General features: G+C 41.0%; 1 protein-coding gene across 2 annotated transcripts in view; it reads right to left on the bottom strand.

The window, feature by feature from the left end:
* Window positions 1–24,392, bottom strand: part of CSDE1 (cold shock domain containing E1) — a 44,485-nt gene extending 20,093 nt beyond the window's left edge. Inside the window, exons 1-6 of one of the 2 annotated variants that reach the window (XM_004616241.2) lie at window positions 24,245–24,392; window positions 13,837–14,222; window positions 4,210–4,408; window positions 1,630–1,739; window positions 1,140–1,232; window positions 428–525 (exon numbers count right to left, since the gene is read on the bottom strand). In XM_004616241.2, coding sequence (XP_004616298.1) covers window positions 428–525; window positions 1,140–1,232; window positions 1,630–1,739; window positions 4,210–4,408 — 500 coding nt within the window. In that variant the 5' untranslated portion in view covers window positions 13,837–14,222; window positions 24,245–24,392. The remainder of the gene's footprint in view (window positions 1–427; window positions 526–1,139; window positions 1,233–1,629; window positions 1,740–4,209; window positions 4,409–13,836; window positions 14,223–24,244) is intronic. The other variant, XM_004616243.2, reaches the window with a different exon arrangement.
* Window positions 24,393–25,197: the final 805 nt, after the last annotated feature.

The raw sequence follows: 25,197 nt of genomic DNA, 5'->3' as shown, positions 1-25,197 counted from the left end.
GCTTCAGAATTTCAAACTACTGACCAAGCTTTATATTCCATTTTTTTACCCCTTGCACAGGATCACAGAATATGCTCAAAAGCTTAATGATGAGGGGGCCGGAGTGATAGTACAATGGGTAGGGCATTTACCTTGCATGTGGCTGGCCTGGATTCTATCCCTGGCATCCCATATAGTGCTCCAAGCACCACCAGGAGTAATTCCTGGGCACAGAGCCAGGAATAACCCCTAAGCATTGCTGGTGTGACCCAAAAAGCCTAAAAGGGGGGAAAAATTCTTATTGTTGTGGGGAAAATTAGGTATGTCAAGTATAGAAGAAACATGTTTTGGTCTGTCTTGGCATATATTCATTTGTTCCATCATCTTTTGCTGAAGATTTTCTTTAAAAACAACAACAAAAACCTTTGATGGGGAGAAAGGCACTTACTGTTTATTGTTATCAATTACAAAGTTTATTTTATCTCCAGTTTCCAGCTGAACATTCCCTTCAACGTCTTCAGGGGTGTAAGTCAGATAAAATACTTCCTGTGAATTAATAAGTTATTATTAGTACATTTGAAGGATGCATATTCACTACATACTGTGATTTACTTACTTAAAATACCTCAAAACTGGTATGTTAAGCCAAATTTCATAATATTAAGTGCTTAATGACAAGTACATTGTATTATTCATATAAACACACATTTCCCCTCCATGATGCTGATGACTTCTGGGAGTCCACAGCTGAGCAGCAATCCAACTTCAAAAAAGCTTACACACAGGGAAGCATTTGCCCAGAGACTGAAGTTATATTTCAAAAAATACCAATTTTTATGTAAGGCATTCCAAACAAAAAAGCTGGAGTTAGTGCTTAAAAGAACCAGAAAAAAGATCCCCGCCACATCCCCCCAAAAAGTGAGTAAAAGGAGCATTTTACCTTTAATTTCTAACTAAGGTCACACTTGGGCAAGCTAAAACACTTGGAAAGTCCTATGGATTTTTAAAATGTTTTGATTATGCTGCACTCGAAGCCTCTTAAATCAAATTTAAAACGGATTTTATCAATTGCAGCTTACGTTTGCTATTTTGAATTTTAAGTACGCTTATAGATCACATGGTGGATCAGGCAAAGGTTTAAGAAAAATACACAAGTTTACCCCATTACGTTCGTAGCATACACTCCCTGTTGGACTCTGACCCGGGGCAGCTGGAGATTTACTCTCTAAGTTGTGAGGAACAGCGCACACAACCTACCAGTCAAAAAAAAAAAAATTTCCATTGCTAATCATTTCAGGAGCAGCACTGTGCAATATAAACTGAATTTTAATATCCTCTAGACTATACATGGGGATGCATTTTAATATGATCCACAAGAGGATGTCATGCTGCCAAGATTCAAACTTACAGTTCCTAAATTGACTGTAAGTGTAGACTTTGGGTTCTGTGTAAAAACCCAAATTGACTCTTGACCACATTTTAATTTCAGGCCAAGAAATGCCAGTGCTTCTGATATAATTTTAAAATAGTAATCTTTATATACTACAGCTTGCGTGCAAACTGAGGAGATGGGAAAAATCTTCCTTTTCTAAAGGGAAAGATATGCAAATGCAGGGCCCTAAGAAAACACAAAACATCAAAGTCACTAACTTGTCCATTAATTCGTTCTTCAGGAAGGATTTCTGGTTTTATCTTCACCAGTTTAATAGCAATGGGTTTCCCAGTCCGCCGGTCAGATGAGACTTCGAATTCAACATCATCTAAAATGAAGAAAGTGTTGTGGTTGTTGAGCTAATAGTCATTTAAGATGGCATCTCATTTTCTGGCTTAACAATGCAGCAGCTGTGTTGTCTTAGACCAGAAAGTCTCAAAGGAGGGACAGACATAGAATGATTGCACTCGTTTATGAAATATAAAGTAACATAATGGAAGACTAAACCCAAGGACAGTATAAATAAAGGCCAGGAGGATTGCCCATGTCTTGGAAGCTGGCCACACATGCTGCAGGAAAAGGCAGCTGAGATAAAGAAGGGACCAACAAGCAAATGATGCTCGGAGGGCTTGCTCAGGATGGGAGATGTGTGCTGAAAGTAGAAGATGGTCTGAACATGATGGCCACTTAATATCCATATTGCGAACCATAACACCCCAAAGGAGAGAGAGAATAAAAGAGAATGTGCCTGCCAGAGGTGGGGTTGGGGGGTGGGGGGAATGATACTGGGAACATTGGTGGTGGAAAATAGGCACTGGTGGAGGGATGAGTACTCAATCACTGTATGACTGAAAGGTAATTACGAAACTTTGTAAGTATGAAACGCACAGTGATTCATTAAAAAAAATTAAGGGGTTGGAGCAATAGCACAGCAGCTAGGGCATTTGCCTCGCACCCGGAGACCTGGATTTGATTCCCAGCATCCCATATGGTCTCCTGAGCACCGCCAGGAGTTAATTCCTGAGTGCAGGAGCCAGGAGTAGCCCCTGTGCATCGCCGGGTGTGACCCAAAAAGCAAAAAAAAAAAAAAAAAGTCTCAAAGTGTGATCCCTGAACCAGCAATAGCAAGCAATCTAGGAAAACTAGTAAGCATGTGAGTGAGTTTTCCTGACCCTGTCCAGACCTATACAAAACAAACTGTTGATCAAGTACAATGATTCTATTTTAATGAGCTTTCCAGGTAATTCTGATACATACTATAGCCCATACCACTGCTTAGTTCATCCATTTTAGCTCACATCTTCATGAGTTTTACACACATTGCATATTAATATAACGACCATGAAGTCTGTTAAATTTTCTTTTTATTCTAGCTCAGTTTCCTAGTCTTTAAAACTGAGATTAACCAAAATGTCCTTATAGTCCATAAGAGTATGTAGGCCATATACTTATGTTGGCCACTATCCTGTCCTTTTCCTCACAAAGATATTTATTTTTTCTTTTTTGTTTTTGGGTCACACCCGGCAATGCACAGGGGTTACTCCTGGCTCTGCACTAAGGAGTTACCCCTGGACCATATGAGATGCTGGGAATTGAACCTGGATTGGCTGCGTGCAAGGCAAACGCCATACACGCTGTGCTATTGCTCCAGCCCTCCTCACAAAGATATTTAAAAATAATATACCAAGACATTATAGGTTCAGACCTTTACTAATAGAAATTCAGATGTACAAGTGATTTCTATGTGAAGTATGATCAATTTCCACACAATCCAAGTTGGAGATACTATTTTCTTTACTCCCAAAATAGTATCAACAGCTGTTATTTACAAAGCATATTTTCATATACTTAAAAATATACATACAGCTAATCTTTATAGAATAGGTAGCTATTTAAAAAATTTTTAATGATATTCTATATGAAGTCTTTCATCTCAAAAAAAACACTAAACTAGCAATACTACTTATTACTGAAACTAGCAATACTACTTATTACTGAAAGGTTATCATATATATCACTTTACTTCCTTTCAGCACTCATTGTAAAACGTTTTTTTTACAAAAGGAAAAAGGAGGAAGGCAGAGGGAGGGGGGAGGGAGAGAGAAAGATTGCCATTAAGAGTCAGGTTGGGAGGCTGGGAGGGGCACTGGGTGGGAAATGTACACTGGGGATGGGATGGATGATGAACACTGTATGACTGAAGCGCAACCATGAACAACTTTGTAACTGTATATGTCAAGGTAATTCAATTAAAAAAAAAAAGAAAAGAAAAAACCCACTAGGAGTCATGACTTTGCTAATTTACACAGATGACTATACTTCAGTAAACTGATGTGAAAGCCTAAAACTTCAGGGGCTGGAGCAATAGCACAGTGGGTAGGGCGTTTGCCTTGCACGTGGTCGACATGGGTTCGATTCCCAGCATCCCATATGGTCCCCTGAGCACTGCCAGGGGTAATTCCTGAGTGCAGAGCCAGGAGTAAGCCCTGTGTATTGCCAGGTGTGACCCAAAAAGAAAAGAAAAAAAAAAAAAGCCTAAAACTTCAAATATTGATATTCAACAAAAATTCATGTATGATTTTTTTTGGGGGGGGGATCACATCGGTGACGCTCAGGGGTTACTCTTGGCCCTGCACTCAGGCATTACTCCTGGTGGTGATTAGAGACCATATGGGATGCCAGGGATCGAACCCTGGGTCAGCCCCATGCAAGGCAAACACCCTACCCACTGTATTATCACTCTGGCCCCTGTGTATGAATTTTTAAAATTACTTTTCTAAAAAGAACCAACAGATTACCTCCTACTTTTAAGTCCTGCAGGTTGCCATTATACTGTGAACAGTGGAAAAAGAGTCTAGCTTGACGTTCTGAACACTGAATAAATCCGTAAGAGGTCAGCAGTTTCTCAATAACCCCAGTTTCACGCAGTGCTGCCGAAGTACCATTGGGGTACCCATTGTGTCCATTGTTGTGGAGAAGGTTTGGATCAAAGCTCATCTGTTAAAAAAAAAAACAAAAAAAACAGTGCCTCCTCAATGCATACAGACCAATATTATCTCCACAACATACTAAATCTGATTTAGAAAATAATGGTAAAGGGGAAGATGATGGGATTTTACTTCTGAAGTGTTAATTTAGCAAACAGAACATTTCAGAGGACATCATTTAAATTATATGAGGACCCACTCCAAGTTATGATAGAAATTTCACTTAACCAAACTCAATTTCTCTACTTAGGTAAAGAAACTGTATTAAGTAAAAGCTGCCTTTATGATGTAAGTTATTAAAACAATTTCAGGACAAAGGCAACTGATATTAGAATGGCAAGACAAACCACCAAGACTAATTTTAAGAAATTTACCACCCATTTTAAAATTTAAATATAGAAATTTAATACAGTTTGGTAAGCCATACAATTTTAAAGCTTCAGGTTCAATTACTAGAAATTAACGTAAGAGAAATTTTTACGGTAAAACAAATTTTCTCTATTTAAACCAAATATACAATAATGCACAGTTAGGTCCTTTAATAGCAAATAACACAAAATTTTCAATCTTTTCATAGGTTCATTTAAAGGAATCTTTTCATGTGTTTCAAGTATTGATGAAATGTCTATAGTTTTTTGTTTCTATGATCTTTAAAGAGATTCTTCAGTGAGAGGAGATTGCACCAAGTTGGACCTTCCATTTTACTTTATATGAGTAAAACCATAGAAAACTGAAGCACCAAATGGGAAAAAATTCCTAGTAACGTTTAGACCTGTAAATGATTTACTACGATAGTACAAAACCATATTGTTTACAACTAATTTTAGATTTTCTTCATTGAAAATTTAACTTAAGAGGGTTTCAAGTACAATAATTAGTATTTTTCATTAGAAAAAAATGGATTAATGAAGACATACCACTCTGATAGGTTAATGTACGATATGGACCAACACAAATCAAGCCACCATTTACATAGATAAGTAAATTCTAGTTCAAAATAGCTAGTTGTTATTTTGTACTTGACATGTATTAATCTGTTTAATATTTATAAAAATCCACAAGACAGTAATAACCCCATTTACCCAAGAGGAAACAGATGCAGAGAGCTCTGCCAGTCAACTAGCAGAAAAGTCATACTAGAAAAGCCTACCTCTACAATCTGGGTTCTCAGGGATTCTCAAACTTGAATTTCTCAGTAATCTATTTAAAATAGAGTTCCCGGCACCCCAAATGGTTCCCTAAGCACCGCCATGAGTGACTGAGTGCAGAGCAGGGGCAGACCAGAGGTTACCAGAAAAAAGCCTCATGTGTCGCTGTATGGCTCAAAAACAGAAAGAGCAAGAACTTGATTTGCCAATGGTAGGGCTTGAATCTCTCAATTTCTTGTAAGTTCATAAGGTGATACCAATGCTTTTAATTCTTGGAACATGCTTTGAATAAAAACAGACCCTTAACTACTTAACTTTTACTTTAATATTCAAAATCCAAGAAATAGTGAGGAAATTAGAAAGCAAGATGCAGATTAATCCAACCAATTGGAGTGGCCTTCCTACATGCAAGTAAGCTGGGATGACCACTTCCCTGACTTACAGATCTCTGATATGTGGGGAAGGTCTTCTTTTGTTTTTTAGTCCCAGATGAGGCAGATGATGAAGATAAAGATAAAGAAAGTGTAGGAGGGGCTGCAGGAGGGGCATGAGGATTTGATGACATAGTAAAAACGTCCTCCATCTCAGATAGCTGCACAATATAGCATTAAGTTTATAAATAATTTAACACACGACAGTTAACCTTTATCTTTACAGATTTTCCATTACATTATTTCAGCAAAATGGCAGTTAAGATTTCTACAGACAAAATAACCATTAAAAAGCCAAAATATATTCTTTAAAACCTTTAGAAAAGTCTTAATCCCTACTATTCACAAATTTTAATTCCAATAAACAGATTATGAGCCACTGAGCTAAATTTCTTTTCAATATTCCACAACTGTAAACACAATGCAGTATTCTTAGCTACTTGTCTTTCTCTAAAGAACACATACAGAATAATCCAAATTCTAATGCAATGGATAGCATTAGAATTAGTTTTGCCCAATAATAATCTTTCATAAAATAATCATGTGTTTGGTGTTTGAATATTAAATGTAATGAATTATTGTGACCAACTTTATAAAAATAAAATTAAAAATTAAAAAAAATTAATGCATTTAGAGGCGAGCCTGCTGAGTTGGTTAGCCACATCACATCAATGACTGAAGTACCTGGGGTCTGAGAGACAGTATAGAAGGTAGGGCCTTTGCCATGCATACAGTGAATGGGGGGAGTGGGGGTGTCCAATCCCTGGCACCCCATGTGGTCCCCAGAACACAGCCAGGAGCAATTCCTGAGTGCAGAGCCAGAAGTAACCCCTGAGCACCATGGGCTATGATCCCAAAACTTAAAAAATAAAACAAATAGATTGCTTAGGCACTCTAGAGAACTTGACAAGATAGTGAAGCTTTAACTTAAATGCTTCAAGCATATCACAGTTCATATTGACCAATTAACTAGCAAACAAATCTAGTTCTCTAGTTTGGCTGAGCTATACTCAGAAGAAAAATGGCCAGATGATTCCCAAAAGACTTCTACAAAATAATGCTAATAAGGTAATGAAGGTTGAGTAAGTCTAATCTGAGTACTAGTTCTTTAGCCTTCCTAATAAGCAAGATTACCATCTAGCAAGATGTAAACAAGTCTGCCAAAACACTACAATTAAGCCTGTAATAAGCTAGTAGCAATAAAACACAATACAAGCATATCATCTCCCAGATGTTAATTTAGGATATTATAAAGTTTATAAATGTATGAATTGCAAAATCACTTATAAACTAAGTGCCTCAACTCTTCTAGTATGTTAAACTTGCTGTTTTTATCTTTGCCCATTATTTGTACCATGTTTTATAATGCAAATACAGTAACATCATCACAATTTATTAATGAACACACAAATACTGATGATATACGGCCAGCTTACTGACAATATGACCAATTTTACTTAAAGATCACAATTTCTAGGTCACTGACTTAGGCACAAATGATATGTTCTACAGTCCAAAATTGTTCTGAAGTTTCCAGTTCTACCATACATCCTTGGTTAAGTGTCCCATTTGTTTCAACTGAAAAACCCAAATTAGAATACGTAAACTACAGGAGATTGGGAGATAGCACAGCAGGTAGGCTACTTGCCTATCAGCTGGAAGACCCAGATTCAATCCTTGCACCCCTGAGTTCAGCCAGGAGCAGGCCCAGAGCACCACAGCACCACCCCCAAAACATACAAATTATATGTATTTTTATAAAACATAGTAACAAAAAAATTCCTATTATTTCTTTCTATGCCCTCTATCACTCAACTTTGTTTCCTAACAAGAATGCTAACATCAAAATGTCTCTTATTCTCATCTAACTTCTCTATGCATAGAAATGGTAGTGGTAGCAGGGAAAACGTAACAGAGCTGGAGACATAGGACAGGGGGAAAGATCTTGCCTTGCAAGTGGCAAGCCACGGTTTGCTTCTGCACACTGATGGTCCCCTGAGCATCACCAAGAATGACTCCCAAACATAGAACCAGGAGTAGCTCCCAAGCACTGCCAGAAACCCAAACAAAAACCACAACAAAACTGAAATCTCTTACAATCACTTCTGGCTTAAGTTTCTTTCTCTAGCTTTGTCCATTTCCTGGATTTTTTTTAAGGAAAAAAAAATTTTAAGGAAAAATACGCTCAAGTCACTTTGAAGATGTTTATATATTCAAATAATTTCTATTAACTCAGCTGAACTACTTCTATAATGTCTATAATTATGAATTAAGACCCCTTCTACTGGGATGTGGTATTTCCAGCAGTGCTCAGGGCTTACTCCTGGCTCTGTGCTCAGGAAGCAGGGGACCTTATCCAAGAGATCAAATCCTGGTCAGCTGCACACAGGCAGGCAACTTTACCCCTATGCTCTTTCCAGCTCCATGAATCACTTCTCAACCATCATCACCAAGGTATTTTGAAGTAACATTACAATGGAAGTCATTTTGAGAAAAAAAAAAACAAAAAACTGCATAATAGAAGTTCCGTGGAAAAGCAGATGGGAACTGAAAGATGCTCAGTGGCTTAAAGGCCTGCCTGTACAAGTCGAGTTTGACTCCAACTGTGGTACATAAAGCAGCCTTGGATAACAAAACGAAGTTTACCAAGCAATGGTGAAGGAACAGAGGGTGGGGAAAGACTCAAAGTGACATGAGAACAGTAAAGGAAGGGCTTGGGGACTTTGGTGGCAGTGAAGGTGCAGCAACACTGTACATAAAGAAAAGGCAAGAGGAATCACCACAAGACCCCAAGGGGGAATGCAAAGAACCCAGATGATCCAACATCACTGCATGAGCCTGAGGCCTTTCTGGCAGTGCTGGCTCCTCAACATTTATAGGGCAAAAAGCGTTCCAAGTGGAAAACGTTTCAGCACCCTGATTTAGAAAAGCTCGTCTATTTCACTAGAAGGCATTCTAAAATATGACTTACCTTGTGAGGACCAGTCCAGCAGAGCTCAGAGACCCCTTGGCCACTCTGATGCAGGCCGTGTGCTTCTAGCAAACCTCAGCTCGAATGCTTGAGCCACCCCATCTCTCAGGCCCATAAAAGTATCACAAACTTAACCTAAACTATCTTCCCTTCCCTTAATCTATCTGCTTAAACAATAACAACAACAAAACAAACATTTTTAGAGGCTGGAATGATATAGCACAGCTGGCAGGGTGTTTGCATTGCATGCAGCTGACTGGGTTCAATCCCCAGCACCCCATATGTCCCCTGAGCACCACCAGGAGTGATTTCTGAGTGCAAAGCCAGAAGTAACCCCTGTGCATTGCTGGGTGTGACCCAAAAAGCAAAACAAAAACACCTAAACATTTTTCAAGGTCACTGGTCTATGTGCATTCAAAGAAATGCTTCAAATAAAGCTATCTGGGACTCCCAAGATATGCTAGTTGGCCAGATGAACCCAACATCTGGTTTTACCTGGGGGGAGGACATGGAGGACAGGGAGAGAGACTAAATTCCAGTCCTCTGAAGTACCTCCCCAGTCTTTCTAGGTCACTTATTAACTTACTAGAATCAAGTTTCCTATTATTTCTGTTCTTAAATTGTAAGAATGCTCATATGCACACAATGCTCATAATCTTTTGTAACTTGGGAGTTCAACTCAAAGGGAGAATTTTAAATCATTAGTTTCTTTTCAGGCCATTCCCAGTTGTGTTCAGGGCTTACTACTGGTTTTGTGCTCAGGGATCATCCTGGTGGGTTTGGGGACCATATGTAGTGTGGGGATCAACTCTGGTCAGCTGCTTGCAAGGCAAGTGCCTTACCCACCCCTCCGGTCCCTGTGACCTTCCTTTTAAATAGTCTTTTAAACCTTACCTCAATGGAGATAAGCTGGGTGGTCAAATAATTTGCTTCCATCAACAACAATCCCAAAGTGCTTAGTTCCTAACTAATCACATAACTACATTGTCTTTTTTAAAAGCAGGACAGGGGGGTGGGGGGGTTGGGGGGAGGTTTACTGTGGTTCTTGGTGGTAGAATATGTGCATCGGTGAAGGGATGGGTGTTCGAGCATTGTGTAACTGAGACTTAAGCCTGAAAGCTTTGTAATGTTCCACATGGTGATTCAATAAAAAATAAATAAATAAAAATAAAAGCAGGACAAGGGGCTGCAGAAATAGTACTACTGGAAGGGCACTTGCCTTGCATGTGGTGACCCAAATTTAATCTCCAGTATCCCATGATTCCCCAAGCAACATCAGGAATAATTCCTCAGAGCAAGCCCTGAGCACTGCCACATAAACAGTGCCCTAAAATTAACCCCCCGTACCCCAAAAACCTGAATAGGACTAGAATGAAATCTGGCAGCATATCCTTGGAGATGCATCTCTGAGAAATCATGTTCAACAATCTGTGTACATTTTTTCTTGCTGAGTTACACTGAAATTCTCTTTTTTTAATGAAAAGTTTTTAATCACTGGCTAAACTTTTGCCAGCAATAGAGAACAAGAACCATGCTCCCACAAACAACTTTAGAAAATAAAGCAAAATATTTCTTGGTTTTGGTCATGGATCTCCATTACTACTCACTCATCTGAAGCTTCAGCTTACTTCTGGTGTTCTGGGCTTTACTATCCTTTTGCTATTTTAAGATTGTCCTAATCCAGACATAGAGGGACTACATTCATTTGTGGAGTGCAGGGTAGCATCACGGGAGGCTGACACCCAAGGACAGTAGATAAAAGGGCCATGGAGATTGCCCCATAGCTGGAAGACTGCTTCATGAGTGGAGGGAGAAGGCAGATGAAATAGAGAAAGGATCACTAAGAAAATGATGGCTGGAGGAACCAGCTGGGAGATGCATGCCAAAAGTAGTTAATGGACCAAACATGATGACCTCTCAGTGTCTGTGCTGCAAGCTATAATGCCCCAAAGTAGAAAGAGTATGGGGAATATTGTCTGCCATAGAAGCAGGGGGAGGGTGGGAAAGGGGGGGCATACCCGGGATATTGGTGGGGAATGTGCACTGGTGGAGGGATGAGTGTTTGATCGTTGTGAGATTGTAACTCAAACATGAAAACTTGTAACTACCTCACAGTGATTCAATAAAATTAAAAAAAAAAAAAGATTGTCCTTATCAATCAATATAAGTGGTTGTCAAACCAATCCTTTCACATGCCAAATTTCTTTCCAGTTTTTTTTTTTCTTTTTTCTTTTTGGGTCATACCCGGCAATGCACAGGGGTTACTCCTGGCTCTGCACTCAGGAATTACCCCTGGCAGTGCTCAAGGGACCGTATGGGATATTAGGAATCAAACTTGGGTTGGCTGCATGCAAGGCAAATGCCCCACCTGTTATGCTATTGCTCCAGGCCCCCCTTTTCAGTTTTGTTTTTGCTATTTTTAGAACTAATGCCAACTCCTCTATGTTTATTCATTCCCAATCAGGTACTTCTACCATTCTTATGATGTTCTTTTAAATTCTGGGGCTCTAGGGCTTGAGAGATGGTATGGGGAAGGGTTAAGGCTTTGGCATGGAGTTGACCCCAATTCAATCCCCAGCACTGCATGTAGTCCCTGAAGCACTGCCAGAAATGATCTTTGAGGAGAGCCAGGTTTGATCCCAACACCCCATACTTTCCTAATCCTGCCAGGAGTGTTCAATGGGCTACCCTACCTCTGAACACAACCTCTGAACACAACCAGGAGTGATCCCAAGTAATGAACTGAGACCTGAGCACTGCCAAATGTGCCCCACCCCACAAACAAAAAACTTGGGTGGGTTCTATTCCATGTATGAAGCCCTGAGTTTAATCCCCAGCAGCATAAAATTAAACCCGGGGTCCTGTTGAATTACTAATCTATGTTCTGATTCACAACTATACAATCAAGAGCAAGTTTACCATCAATACACTCCCCACTTCAAGTAGTACGTGAATAATGTGAATATATGCAACCTAATTTCTGGCAGTGAAGTCATATGAGGGTATTCAAAGCAAACATTAAAAGACTGGACTAAAGACATTCTCTAAATCCTCTTCTACAAATTCGTGTCAATTAAATACAATGGAAAACTTAGTATCTAGTTTTCTTACCCTTCTGAATACTTAAAAGGCAAAACTGTAGTTTTGGTTTGTATTACTTTCCTTATCTAACCCACAGTGCCAACAGTAAAATCATTTAAAAAAAAAAAATCCATAGGGCCAAAGACTAGCAAGTAGGGTGTTTGCCTTGCACATGGCCAACCCAGGTTTGATCTACACCATACGATCCCACCAGGATTAAACCCTGAGCATTACTGGTGTGGCCACAAAACCAAAAATAAATAATGAAATGGAAAAAAAATATTTAAGGGGGGCCCACACTTGGTAATGCTCAGGGGGTAATTCCTGACTGCACACAGGAATCACTCCTGGCAATGCTCAGGGGACCATATGGGATGCCAGGATCTACTCAAAGAAAACACCTTAGCCACTATACTATCTGTGGTCTCCAGAATAATTATCTTAAAGTTGAATAATTATGTGTTAATAGAACACAATTTGATAAATTGGTGTTATTGGTAATTTTCAGTTAAGGAGTAATTCTATTCCACAGTAAGGTCATTAACCTTTAAATAAAATGAAGATAAAGGTCTGAGTCCTTCTTGAAATGGTAAACCTTTATAAGACAACCTAGAAATGACCCATTTTCACTCTTCATTCTATTTGATCACTGTGGCATTTAAAACAAGGCTTATCACCAACTTTTTGAAATTATCTTCCTTGGCATTCCACTCTGACTTCCTCTAGTTCTTTGCACAGTTTCTTCTTTGGCATTTCTTCCTTTATCACCTATAAAGTGATGACTTTTCTGAATTCCAAGTCTTTATTTTTACCCATTTTTGAAAATCTGGAAACTAAAGATTAAAAAGGAAAATTACCCTTCATAATCCTACCTCCTCCAAATAACTAACATTTCAAACTAACAGTTTCTCAACTTTTGATCACTCTCTAACAAATGCAATACATTCTTTAATATATTTTAGGTTTAGTACATCCTTGTAACTTTCCTATTCCTATGAAGATTTCTAGTTTTGACAACTGGACAAGTACCTCCAGATTTCACATTCACCTAATGACCAAATTCTGTCATATCTACCACAAAATATGTCTTTCCCTGCCTATATTCCATCTTTTATCATATTTACAATCTTATCCAATCCTCTTAACACGTGTGAGCATCTTTAGCCTATCTCTTGTAAGTGGTAATTTGTCCTTTAAAAATACCCTCCTGAACATAAAAAAAAGTAAACTGATTTCACCTTTGAAATTCAAAGTCCATTAAGCCCACATTTGACAATTTTCCTACAGAATACAACTGAACTTTCAGAACCTACCTTTAGCCAACCCCCCACCCCCTTCACTTTTCTCTCCAACATTAGAACTGTACTTCTACCCTTTCCATAATAAACCATGGAGGTTATCCAACAAGTAACTTCAGACCTCTGTGACCCCATTCCTTAACCTCTCCACTTGTCTACAGCAGACAACTCTCCCCTCTTCCAATGTGCCACCAAATAGGCCCTCTTTATATTACACAGACTTCAATGACTACAAGGGGAATTCCTACCTAAAATCCTAGCTTCTAAATGCAGGACGGGAATTGTTAGAAAAGATAAAAAGTCAAAAGAAATCAGCATACAGTAATAAAACTTGCCTGAAAAATCCCATAGGTTAGGCAATATTTGTACATTGCCACTGTCTAACAAAAGGCAGTAAATTTAAAGGTTGTTTTTTTTTTTTCAGACTAGTAGAGAATATAAATTGTTTTCAGATAGTTTAAAAGTTTCGATTTGTTTTTTCCCCAAAAAATAGGGAACTAAAAACCTACCTCGCAGTGACAATCAAATATTGCACTTTCAGTAGTATTTGCTGATTCTCCTTTTTCAGCACACGTTTCAGAGGATGAAAGTTGCTAGTATTAAAAAAAGAGCGAGAGAAAATGATCTATCAAGCTAATAAAGAATACAACGGCTGCTGCACCGGGCAACCTCACAGCACAGCACTGAAGAAAACAAAGACTACTAGCAGCGTCGGGAAGTGCTCTTTCAAAGCTGTTGAGTAGGCACAAACTTCTTGTTTCAGATCAAGTGTTGTGTCTTCAACTTAAGTGTACTCTTCTTTGGTCTTGTTGGTTGTTTCGAGGTTTGTTCCTTGCCTGATCTGAACTTGAAGCAGCAGTTTCAGGTGGTAAAGTCTGTTCTGTTACACTTCATACTAGAGATAAGAAATAAAGACATTAAATATGAGTTATATAAAATAAAGTCAGAGGATGGGTAGAGGAATAGTGCATTTCATTACAATAGTTAATCGAGTAATAGAGGAAACCGGGAAGTTTATCCATTTGACATTAACTTAATAATGAACTCCTCTGCGATCACACTCAACACTTGAAATTATTTCAAAACTCAAAATTTGGGCTGGCTGGGGCAATGTCTCAAAGAATTTGAGCATATGTATTGCACAAGGAGCTGGTAGTTTGATCCAGAAGCTCAAAGCCAGAAGCAGCCAGAGTACCGCTGGGTGTAGCACAAAACACAAAAAATGGGGGGGACCAAGGTTGAAATTATTTAACAGTCCCCACTGAGTCCCTCTCAATAAATTCTAATAACACAGGATATTTAATTGAGTACAAATACTTATAATAAACATCTTGTACTGTTAAGTATTACAAAAAATAAAAAGTTCCTTCCATGAGAATGACACTCTTGCTAAGAATTTATAGAAAAATCAAAACATAGGACAAAATAGCAAAATGTGACTAATAGTTGGTATCCAGTAAATTACAAATACTAGAAATACAAATATCTCTCATGTTTTACATTGTAGGCACATTGAAGCAGCATAGTTGAATAGAGCCAGAAGGCTTGTAAGAGCCATTAAATTTGTTTTGAAGAAACAAACATATTTTTAAGAGAAGAAAAACAATTAAGCGTGCATTATTACAGAAGCTCAGTGAAGAATATGCCATTAAATTCTAAGTTCAGGGGCGTAGAGCGATAGCACAGCGGATAGGGCGTTTGCCTTGCACGCGGCCAACCCAGGTTCGAATCCCAGCATCCCATATGGTCCCCCAAAGGACCGCCAGGGGTAACTCCTGAGTGCAGAGCCAGGAGTAATCTCTATGCATCTCGGGGTGTGACCCAAAAAGCAAAATAAATAAATAAATAAATAAATAAATAAATAAATAAAGTCTAAGTTTAGTTTAAGAGCAATGAACATGTGTCTGATTTTCTAGGCCTGGCATCAAGTGAAGTCTATTGCTTGAAAGATTGACATGTGACTTACTTATTCAGAGGATTTTATACAGTGACTTAAACAGTGGGGTAAGTTACAGTGAACTAGAATGTGAAGACAGGTGAAGTCCTTATCTGAGTGTGAGGTATTTCAAGTGATGAAACAGCCTTATCTTTAACGGAAAGCATATTAAATCTTGAAATCCTATGGGAGATGACAGTGATGGTAACAATCTCATTTGCATGTCACCATAAACTGATGAGAATTGTCTATAGTGAAAAACAAAGTGTGAGATGAGGCCAAAAAGATAGCTTCAAAGGCACATGCCAGAGGTCCAATTGGGTTCAATCCTATGTAGCTCCAAGCACCTCTGTAAGTGACCCTAAGCACTAATGGGTGTGATCTAAAATGCAGAAATGGTGAGTAAAACAAAATATACATAAAAGTACAAAGCTGCGCCTTTTATTTAGCTATCAAATTATCGTATTTCACTAATTATCACAGATTTGATGTCAATTTTATTATTGCTAGAGAGCAGAGTATAACCAGCATATGAAGCTGTCTGTTGCCCGTCCCTCCCTCCACTCCACCCCACTTTTGGTGCCACAAAAGTGTGTGCTCAGGGGGCCATAAGGTGTCATGTTGGAACCTGGGTCAGCTGTGTGCAAGGCAAACACCTTAACCTCTGTTCTATCCCTCTGCACCCCCTGCCCCCTATATTTTTAAAGGTCTGGAGAGCACAGAAGGGAAGACATCTACTTGCATGTGGCCATGACCCTGGTTCAAACCTCCAGCACCACAGCTGGTCCCAAACACCTCCAGGGGATACTCTTGAACACAGAACCAGGCACAACCAAGTGTGACTCCCCAAATCATGCTGGTATTACCAAAGCAGGGCTCAATGACTATGCAGAGAATATGGCATTTCACTTTAATTCAAATATTAAAATGTTAATCTACATGGGGAAGAGAAAAAAGTGCCTTGGTCTTAGATATGCTGAGATAAATAGTATATCTGAAATAAATCAGAACCAAGAGTGACTGTAAGATGAAAAATTAGTGGTAATACAGCTTAAGATTAGAACTCAATCCTAATATTAGGTAACAGTAAAATACCATGTTTTTTTCTTTGGGGGTGGGAAAGGGTGGCTATATCAAACTGAAGGCCTCACATGGAACAAGTGGTTTACTGTGGGCTACAATCCTGGCCCTAAATTTCCGCTTCCCATATGCAAAAAAAACCTCAGTAGTTGCTGATCTGTAGTCTATTTTGGTGGTGATCGCAAACACTCTAAGACTTTATATTGTTACTTCAAAAATCAAATGTCGTATCTAATCTTTCAATTTTATTAAATTCACTCTCCTGTTGCCTAGAATACTTCTTATAGTCATAGTTTTCAAAAAAATCATGTGAAGATTTAAATATATACTTTGATTCCCGCTCAGAGAGTGAGAAGAGGCCCGCAGTGGGGGTGAGGGATCAGGACTGTGGTGCCACAGGATGGGGGTATGCACACACAGCATGTGGCTCCACCCCTGTCAATTCTTCACATTTTTGTCCAGTTATCTAACACATCTGCTAACTCTTAATGTCAATGTTTTCCACTTACTGCAACATTACACTACCAGACTAAACTCCAAACTTCAGGAGAGGGAGGGGGAGGGGAAGGGAGGGAAGGACAGAGAGGAAGAGAAAGGAGAATAGGGCCAAGGGCATGCTCTGCATGCAGGAAAAAGGGTTTAATCTCCAGCACCTCAAGGTCATCACCCAAGCACAGAGTAGGGTGCAGAGTACCACTTGGTGTTTTCCAAACTCACACACACTCTCTCTCTCTTCTTTTTCTCTCTCCCTCCCTCTCCGTCTCTCTCCAGAAGTGACCTCCAATTTCATCACTTCATCTCATCTCTACCCCAAAGAGTTCATTTTTCCATCATTTTAAGACAAAGATCTAAATCTTGGTCACATTTCTAATTCAACCACCTGGGCAACTTCAATCAAAATCTGGATCTCACCTTGAAATTCTAACATTAAAGGATTTACTAGGTGCCATGAGTTTTATTGTTGTTGTTGTTGCCAAAATAGAGGTGCTCTGCAGTGCTTGTGGGAGCAGGGTATTAATTTCTCAATTCCAGGGTGTATCTGACTTGCAGCCAAGGTTTTAAGAAACCCCACTTCAGAAGTGGCCTGCAGTAAGGACCCTTCTGCAACGATCAGGACTGTGGGGTCGCAGGGCATCTATTCTATATTTCCACATTCCTGTTTCCAGAGATATCGATAGTTCCATTTCCCTCTCTAGATCCTTGAACATGTTCCTTGGGAAAGTTCTGAATTCTATTTTTCTAATCACTAATTTCATACCCCAAACAAACTATACCAAAAACTAGAAAAGCCTTTCTTGATCACTGGCATGAACATTACCTTCCTCCCACAATGAGGCAGGAATAATCACCATCACCTGCCTCACAATCATTTTTATATGTAGCTTGCTTTTTCATACTTATTTAGTCCCCCAATGTATTTCAAACTTCTGGGGGAAAAAATCAAGTTATCACGGCCCCCTTCAGTACCAAAAACAACTGAAACCACAGCAGAAATACAGAAAGAAAAAAAACGGTAGTTAATCTGCAATAAGCAAACATCACAGAACAAGTACAAACAGAACAAGTTTTGTCAGCTTAACTGTAAATGTTCCTATTTTGGTTAACTGTATTGACGTTTTCATTATTCAATAAATAATCTCTTAAAAACACAGACTTAGTATTTCTAAGTTCCAAAACTAAGCTTTTACCTTAATACTGCGTGTCTACTCAGAACTCTTGAGAGTTAATAAAATACTAAGATCTTCATCAAACTTTCTAAGAATAAGTTTACTACAGGAGGGGTAACAAAGCTTAAACCGTGCAAGCTTGAACTGTGCTAAATCAAGTTTAGTGCATTGTATTTTGGGTTTTTTCCTTTAAGGGTGGGCCACATCTGGCAGTGCTCCAGGCTCTGTGCTGGGAAGGGTGGGGCAGGCAGGTCATTGGAGGCAGCCTTTCCAGGCTGTGCTCTGGGGACTAAGCAGTTTCAGGGATGCTAAACAGTGAAAAGACTGAAACCCTATCCATCTCTCTAACCCTAAGGCACAGGATGTTGTAGTTTCACTGAAACAGTCTGTCATGAACAGAAAAAGACCACTTCCAGAATCTGAAATCTGTAGCACTGCAGATAGTCCTGGGCATCAAGCATGTCAATTAGGGTCAATTAAAACTAAGAAAACCCCCAACTATCAAGAATAATTGAGAGTGGCTGAATGTTGTTAGCTCTATAGCTATGAGCTTTCTACAGTTAACTAAGTGGCTTTCAATAAAATTGACACATAGTAAGAATACTTAAAAGATACTACTTGGGTGCCTTGATAAAATTGGCTATCTACTCATGGAATTTACAACTTTTGCCTTGCCCTCTAAACACCGGAAAGTTAAACAAAAGTAACCCATCAAACAGACAACCCCACCCCTTACCCCCAGCCTGGACACTTTAACTCACATGAAATTCAGTGCACTTGGGGCCAGGAGCTATAGTAGGGGTATAGCTACTATAAAGGGTAGGGAATTTGCCTTGCACATGGCCAACCTGGATTTGACCCCAGAACCCTATAAGGTCTTCCAAGCCCACCAGACATGATTCTAAGCACAGAGCCAGGAATGAGCCCCGAGTACCACTGGGTGTGGTCCCAAAACTAAACCAAACCCTGTACACTAACTGTAGGGAACTAAGCAACAACTTAAATATAGATCTGAGTCCCCTGATTAATCAATTTCACTTTCCTTTGCTCTGCATGGAACACTTACACCTTTACTAAGTTATCAACTTATATCATGGCTATTTTAGAAGATAAGCCAATTCCTTTACTTAAACAGATAATCTAAAATGTATTCCCTAATTCACCTTTCTTAAAAATCACTTATTTCCTTGGGGCCAGAGTGATAGTACAGTCGATAAGGCATTTGCCTTACACATAGCTGACCCGGGTTTGATTTCCTAGCATCCCACGTGGTCCCCTGAGCACTACCAGGAGTAATTCCTGAATGCAGATCCAGGAGTAACCCCTGTGCACTGCCGGGTGTGACCCAAAAAAAGACCAAAAACAAACGAAAAAAACCCTTATTTTCTCTTTGCTTACTAATTTAAATCAATGGCCTAGCATAAGCATAAACAGGCACTAAATTAATGCATTTTGATGACATATTTATGTACACAGTAACCCATTAATGTGATCACAGCTTCACATTACAATGATTATCTTGCTAAATAATTTTTAAAAGTCTGTACATCACTCACTCGTAAAGAATGTTAACAACTCAACCACTTTATGAAAGTTCTACCTAACCCACTTTTTCCAGAAAGCACCTTCTTTGAGAAGAGCAATGACTCAAATAGGCATCATGAGACTGAAAAGGTTCTCTGTTGTTGATTTATGAGTAATACTTCCCAGTTCATATTTCTTGATGCATTAACTGTAGTTCAAGTATCTATATATATCTCTCTCCATATCCTGTACAACTGCAGTGTTTAATACATTTTAATTCACTTTTCCTTTAGGATCTAAGAGAAAAAAAATAAGTTTATATAATTGACCAGCTTAAAACAATTTATATTACGTAGAATAGAAATACAAGACAATCAAGGGTTGGGGTTGTGTCTCAGTGATTAAACCAAGCAAAACCCAAACAAAACGAAACAAAAAATTTTAAATTGCAACTATCATTCTGTACATGTTCTGTAGTTGTGCAGGTTTGTCAATTACTGAAACTAGTATTTAGGTTTTAAATAGCTAGCCATTTCCATGCAATTTGTAACTGTGGACAGCTGTTACCTGAACTAGGCTATAAAATTCTATGTTCATCACTTAACTGCCTTCATATAGATTCTAAGTATTGGAAAAAAGTATAAGAAATATTCAGATAAGGAAACCAGAAAAGTACAGAGAATATTGTACAACAGTACAGTACAAAGCATATTGTGGTTCAAATTCTCCTTATCTTATGCTAAAAGTCAAACACACACAAAATGTCAAAAGAAACAGGCGAGGTTTCAGACCCTAAGGGAAAAGGGAGGAGGAGAGAGTGAGAAAGTGAAACAGAAATATAGTATCTTATTTAACCAAATATAAGCTTAATGTTACCATTTCCCATAAATAATCTTTTTATTTTATTTGGGTGCCACACCTGAAGGTACTCATGGGTTACTCCTGGCTCTGCACTCAGGAATCTTGGCTGGTACTGGGGACCATATCGGTAGCTGAGGATTGAACCCTGGTCGGCTGGGTGCAAAACAAGCACAGTACCCACTATACCATCTCTCCAGTGTAGTAATCAATATTTTAAAATTGAGTCTTTACATTCTTTTGATAACCAATAATTTACAATTATAGCACATTTCAATTTAGAGCCGTATACAGTTCAAGTGTACAATGAAAACATATGGGCAGCACTGTGTAAAGTGTGGTAAAGAAAAAAGGCACTGTAATAATAGCAATGGTAGGTAAAAAAAAAAGGGGGGGGACTTTTTTTGACACAAGGAGACAGTATCTAAAAAATATGACCAGGACAGGAGTTTGTATTTAATATCATCAATACATTGCAAATAGGGGCTCAGGAGATAGTGAAGCAGATGAGGCACTCACTGGCTTTAAGGCGGACAACCTAGATTCGATCCCAGTACTCCATCAGGTCAACGAAACCCCAACAGGAATGATCCCTGAAAATGCAGCCAGGAGTGAGCATTGGTGGATGTGACCAAAAAGAACAAAAAAGTATAGTGAAAATAACTGATATTAACTACTCCTGGCCAAACAGACAACCAATGGCGAGCAAACATGTTCAATCAAGAAATAGCTGACCATGGGGCAATAGTGATAGTACAGCGAGGAGGGCATTTGCCTTCCACAAAGCCGACCCAGGTTCGTTGCCCAGCATCCCATATGGTTCTCCAGGGGCTGGAGATAGCACAGCGGGTAGGGCGTTTGTCTTGCATGCGGCCGACCGGGGTTCAAATCCCAGCATCCGATATGGTCCCCTGAGCATGGCCAGGGGTAATTCCTGAGTGCAGAGCCAGGAGTAACCCCTGTGCATCGCCAGGTGTGACCCAAAAAGCAAAAAACAAAACAAAACAAAACAAAAACCCCATATGGTTCTCCAGCACTACTAGGAGTAATTCCTGAGTGCAGAGCCAGGGGTGACACACTGAGACACACACACACACACACACACACACACACACACCCTGAGTGACACTGGCACACCCCCCCCTCCAAACCCACCTATTAAGAATAGTTGTCCGATTTCGACAGCACTTTTACAACAGCATATGACATGAAATACATTAAATGCTCCCCTAAAATATCATTTAATACATCTGAACAAACTAGTACTTAAAGAGCAAAAAAGAAAACAAAACATTATTCAGGCTTGGCATTGTAAAATGAGATGTGTGTACATGTGAACTAGGTACTCAAACACAAAGGTGAAAAGCCTTCCAGTATATCAAGACAAAAGGGTTTTTTAAAAAAAATCTTGAGTACTGGGGCTGGAGCAATAGCACAGCAGGCAGGGCTTTTGCCTTGAATGCAGCTGACACAGGTTAGATTCCCAGCACCACATATGGTCCCCTGAGCACTGCCAGGAGAAATTCCTGAGTGCATGAATCAGGAATAACTCCTGTGCATCGCCGGGTGTGACCCAAAAAGCAATTAAAAAAAAAAATCTTGAGTACTGCTCAGTGAGGGCTTAACATCAAGAAATGATGGGATTCAATGAAACAAATCACTCCCCAAACTGCAACGTCATCACTTCTGCACGAAGTCCTTAAAATTTTAATTCTTTTCCCATTCTCTAATGAAAATCCTAGTAACTGTTCTCCATAATACAGTCTGGGTAAAAGACCTTAATTCCTTTTAGCCTTTCGAAAAGACTAAACTAAGAAGGAAAATTAATTCTTTTTGCTTACTTAACAAGACCAAGATTTTGGCTTTATTTTGTAAAACAGTAGTAAAATTCAACTTTAAAAATCTGTCCAAGGGCCAAAGAGAGTACAGGCAGGTACAACACCTGCCTTGCAAATTGCCAATCAGGTTGAGTCCAGGCACCGCATGCAGTCTCCCAAGCACTGCCAGGAATGATCTGAGCGCAGAGCCAGGAGGAAGCCCTAGGGGTGTGGCCCACAAAGCAGGGGTGCTCTTCCACCCCCACCATCTAAAATGCTATTTATCTACTTCAGCTACTTGGGCCTTGTAATAATGTGAACGTAATTAGTGACACTAAACTGCACAATTAAGAAAAGGTTAAAAACTATCTTATGTGTCAAGTATTTTGTAATAAAAAAAAAAGTTGGATACCTGGCTCAATTTGTCTTTAGATGGAATGAAAAAGGAGGATAAAGCATGACACATGAGCTTTCACACTCATTTTTTGTTGGGAATTTATTAGAATTATAAGCACATTCTTTAAAGCTCTTAAGTCAAAACTTATTTACAAAAAAGGAAGACCTATTTTCTGTGCCTCAAATACTTTACTTTTCAACTCAGCTGCTATACCCAGGTCGATGGTAAACATCCAGAGCAGCTGCAGAATCAAACTACAACTAACTCTTTTATTTCCAGCCTAGGGCTAAAAGGAAACAAAAAGAAAGGTTGAGTATTTCAATGTTATGGCACAAGCTGATGTCCACTCCCTCCTTCCCCAGAGTACTGTTTCCAGGTAGCACTGAGAATGCCTGCCTTCTGGAAACTCCAAATAAAAATTACTCACTAGCTCTGCCCAAAAAAAAACAGAGTGGGTTATCACTTGGAACTTTCGCGCCATAGAGTGGTGGTTCCAGCTGTAGCTAGTCGGTAGCATGACCAGAAAAATCGAAGACCAGCCCTCTCCAAATTAGATGGTAGCCACCAGTGCTTCCTCCCTCCCTTCTCCACTCGGTCTCTCAAAGAGCAATACATTCTTTCACTCATTTCGGAAGCAGAACACGGCTATTACCTCCCCAGGCGACTGCAAGTCTCCTGCGACTGCAGCCTGAAGGCCATGTTTGGGAGCGGCCTGCCTGTGAGTTGAAGCCCGAGCAGCACCTGAGTGTGCCTAGAGAAGCCTGAGAGCGGAGGGCTGCACACCGAGGCCACCTGTCCAGGCTGGGGCGGGCCAGCCCCCCCAGCACGAGGGCCGGAGGTGACGGCGGGGAGGGCTCCCCAGAATTCTGACAGCGCACACCCAGCCCCGGGACGGAGGGGTCAGCGCTGAAACCCAACTCTTAGGACCTGGTGCTGCTTGCAGAATGCCCAGGAAAGGCGGGGCGTGGAGGCCTGGGTGCCGATAACCAGGACAGTTCAGAATGCCAAGGACAACTGCGGCGCCGCAGCGCCAGGAACGGCCGGGGCAAAGAGAAACCTCAGATCACGCACGAAGCACCATCGCTGCCACTACGCTCTGGCCCTCGGAGTCTGCTCTCCGACAGGGAGAACTCCAAGGTCCAGAGTCAGCGTCGGTCCCCTGCCTCGCTCTGCGGCTCCACCAGCTCCACACAAAGGACCACGCCACCACCCCCTCGCCCCGCCCGCCGGGATTTGTAGTTCCCGTTCCCCACGCCAAGCCGCAGTGGAGGACCTGGCTGGACTACAACTCCCAGCAGTCCCAGCGCCCACGCCCCGCACCCCTGCCTCCATCTTGGCTGCGGTCGGGGCCTCCATTTTCGCTCCCTCCCCCCACTTTAGTCACCGCCACCACCACTACGGGCGGCCACCCAGCCTCGACTCTTCGGCTCGGCTACGCGGCCTGACGTGAAGTCCGGACGGTTGAACGGAGGCCGGGTGGAAAAGCTCGCGGTAGGAACTCAGGGTGAGCCCGTCCCTACTTGGAACTCTCGGAGTGCCCACTTTGACTCAGAAGTCTGTCTCATTAGTATGGCCCCTCTCACCCCCGCTTAGCCGGGCTCCTTGCTACTCCCAGTTGGACCCTAAGGTCGTACTCACCCCAACAGCTCAGCGCCCCCTCTCCAGCGCCGCCATAAGCAGCACGGCCCGGTACGTAGGAATAAATCTCGCTTCTCTCGCGAGAGTTGCCGACTCGGAGCGCGTGCACAGGAAGGGGTGGGCAGGCATACTCGGAATACGCCTGCGCATTAGGACGAGTGAGGCCCGAGCGCGCAGTGCACGTGACCACAGCCAAGATGGCGGCGGCGCTCTTCCCCGCCCCTCCCGCTGTGGCTGGGGAAGCCATCTCGAAGCGCTCTCAGGACTGACAGATTCCCCGGGATGCTGGGGCCTGCGTGTGCCCTGTGTCTTCTAGACCAGAGCGAAACCGTGAAGCCCAACACTCTGAGGCTTCGTCCCTGGAGATCATGTGAAGAAATTTTCTCAGCGGTAATCCAGAAGCCCTCAAATCCGCCCTTCACCTCAGGGCGGCGCAGGCCTATCTCGCCTCCCCTCACGGCAGCGAGTCTGTCTCCCCCTAGACTGACATTTCCGTCAGCGCGAGCCTGGCTCTTAGCTGGCGAGGTAAGAAGGCCTGAGTGGAGAAGACGGCGCTCTCCCAAACACACGAACCGTGCACCGCTACAGCCAGGAGCGGGCAGCCAGGAGGTCGCGGTCGCATGTCAGATAGTGGGAAAGGCGGGATCAGTGACCAAGGTGCTGGAGTCGGGGGAAAGATGATTCATCCGAGGGTGCAGAGGGACCAACGGAAAATGATGGGTCCTGTTGAGTGACAACGGAGCAGAGGGCCGGAAGGCGAGTCTCCCCTCCGCGCTGCGCGGCCAGTAGCCACGGTATCCACATAGCACTGAATCAGCCCTCAAGAGTCACCCTCTGTTTTCACTTTAGCAACGTTTTTTTCTACATCTTATTACACGTCGGCAGCGGGGTATAGACAGCAGGGACGATTTTGAATTTAGTTCTGTCCTCAGGAACTATCAGTTTAGTGTCAT

The sequence above is a fragment of the Sorex araneus genome, chromosome 5, assembly GCF_027595985.1.
Source record: "Sorex araneus isolate mSorAra2 chromosome 5, mSorAra2.pri, whole genome shotgun sequence".
Taxonomy (NCBI): domain Eukaryota; kingdom Metazoa; phylum Chordata; class Mammalia; order Eulipotyphla; family Soricidae; genus Sorex; species Sorex araneus.
Note: the sequence above shows the minus strand (reverse complement) of the source record. Positions and strands in the feature narration are given on the sequence as shown.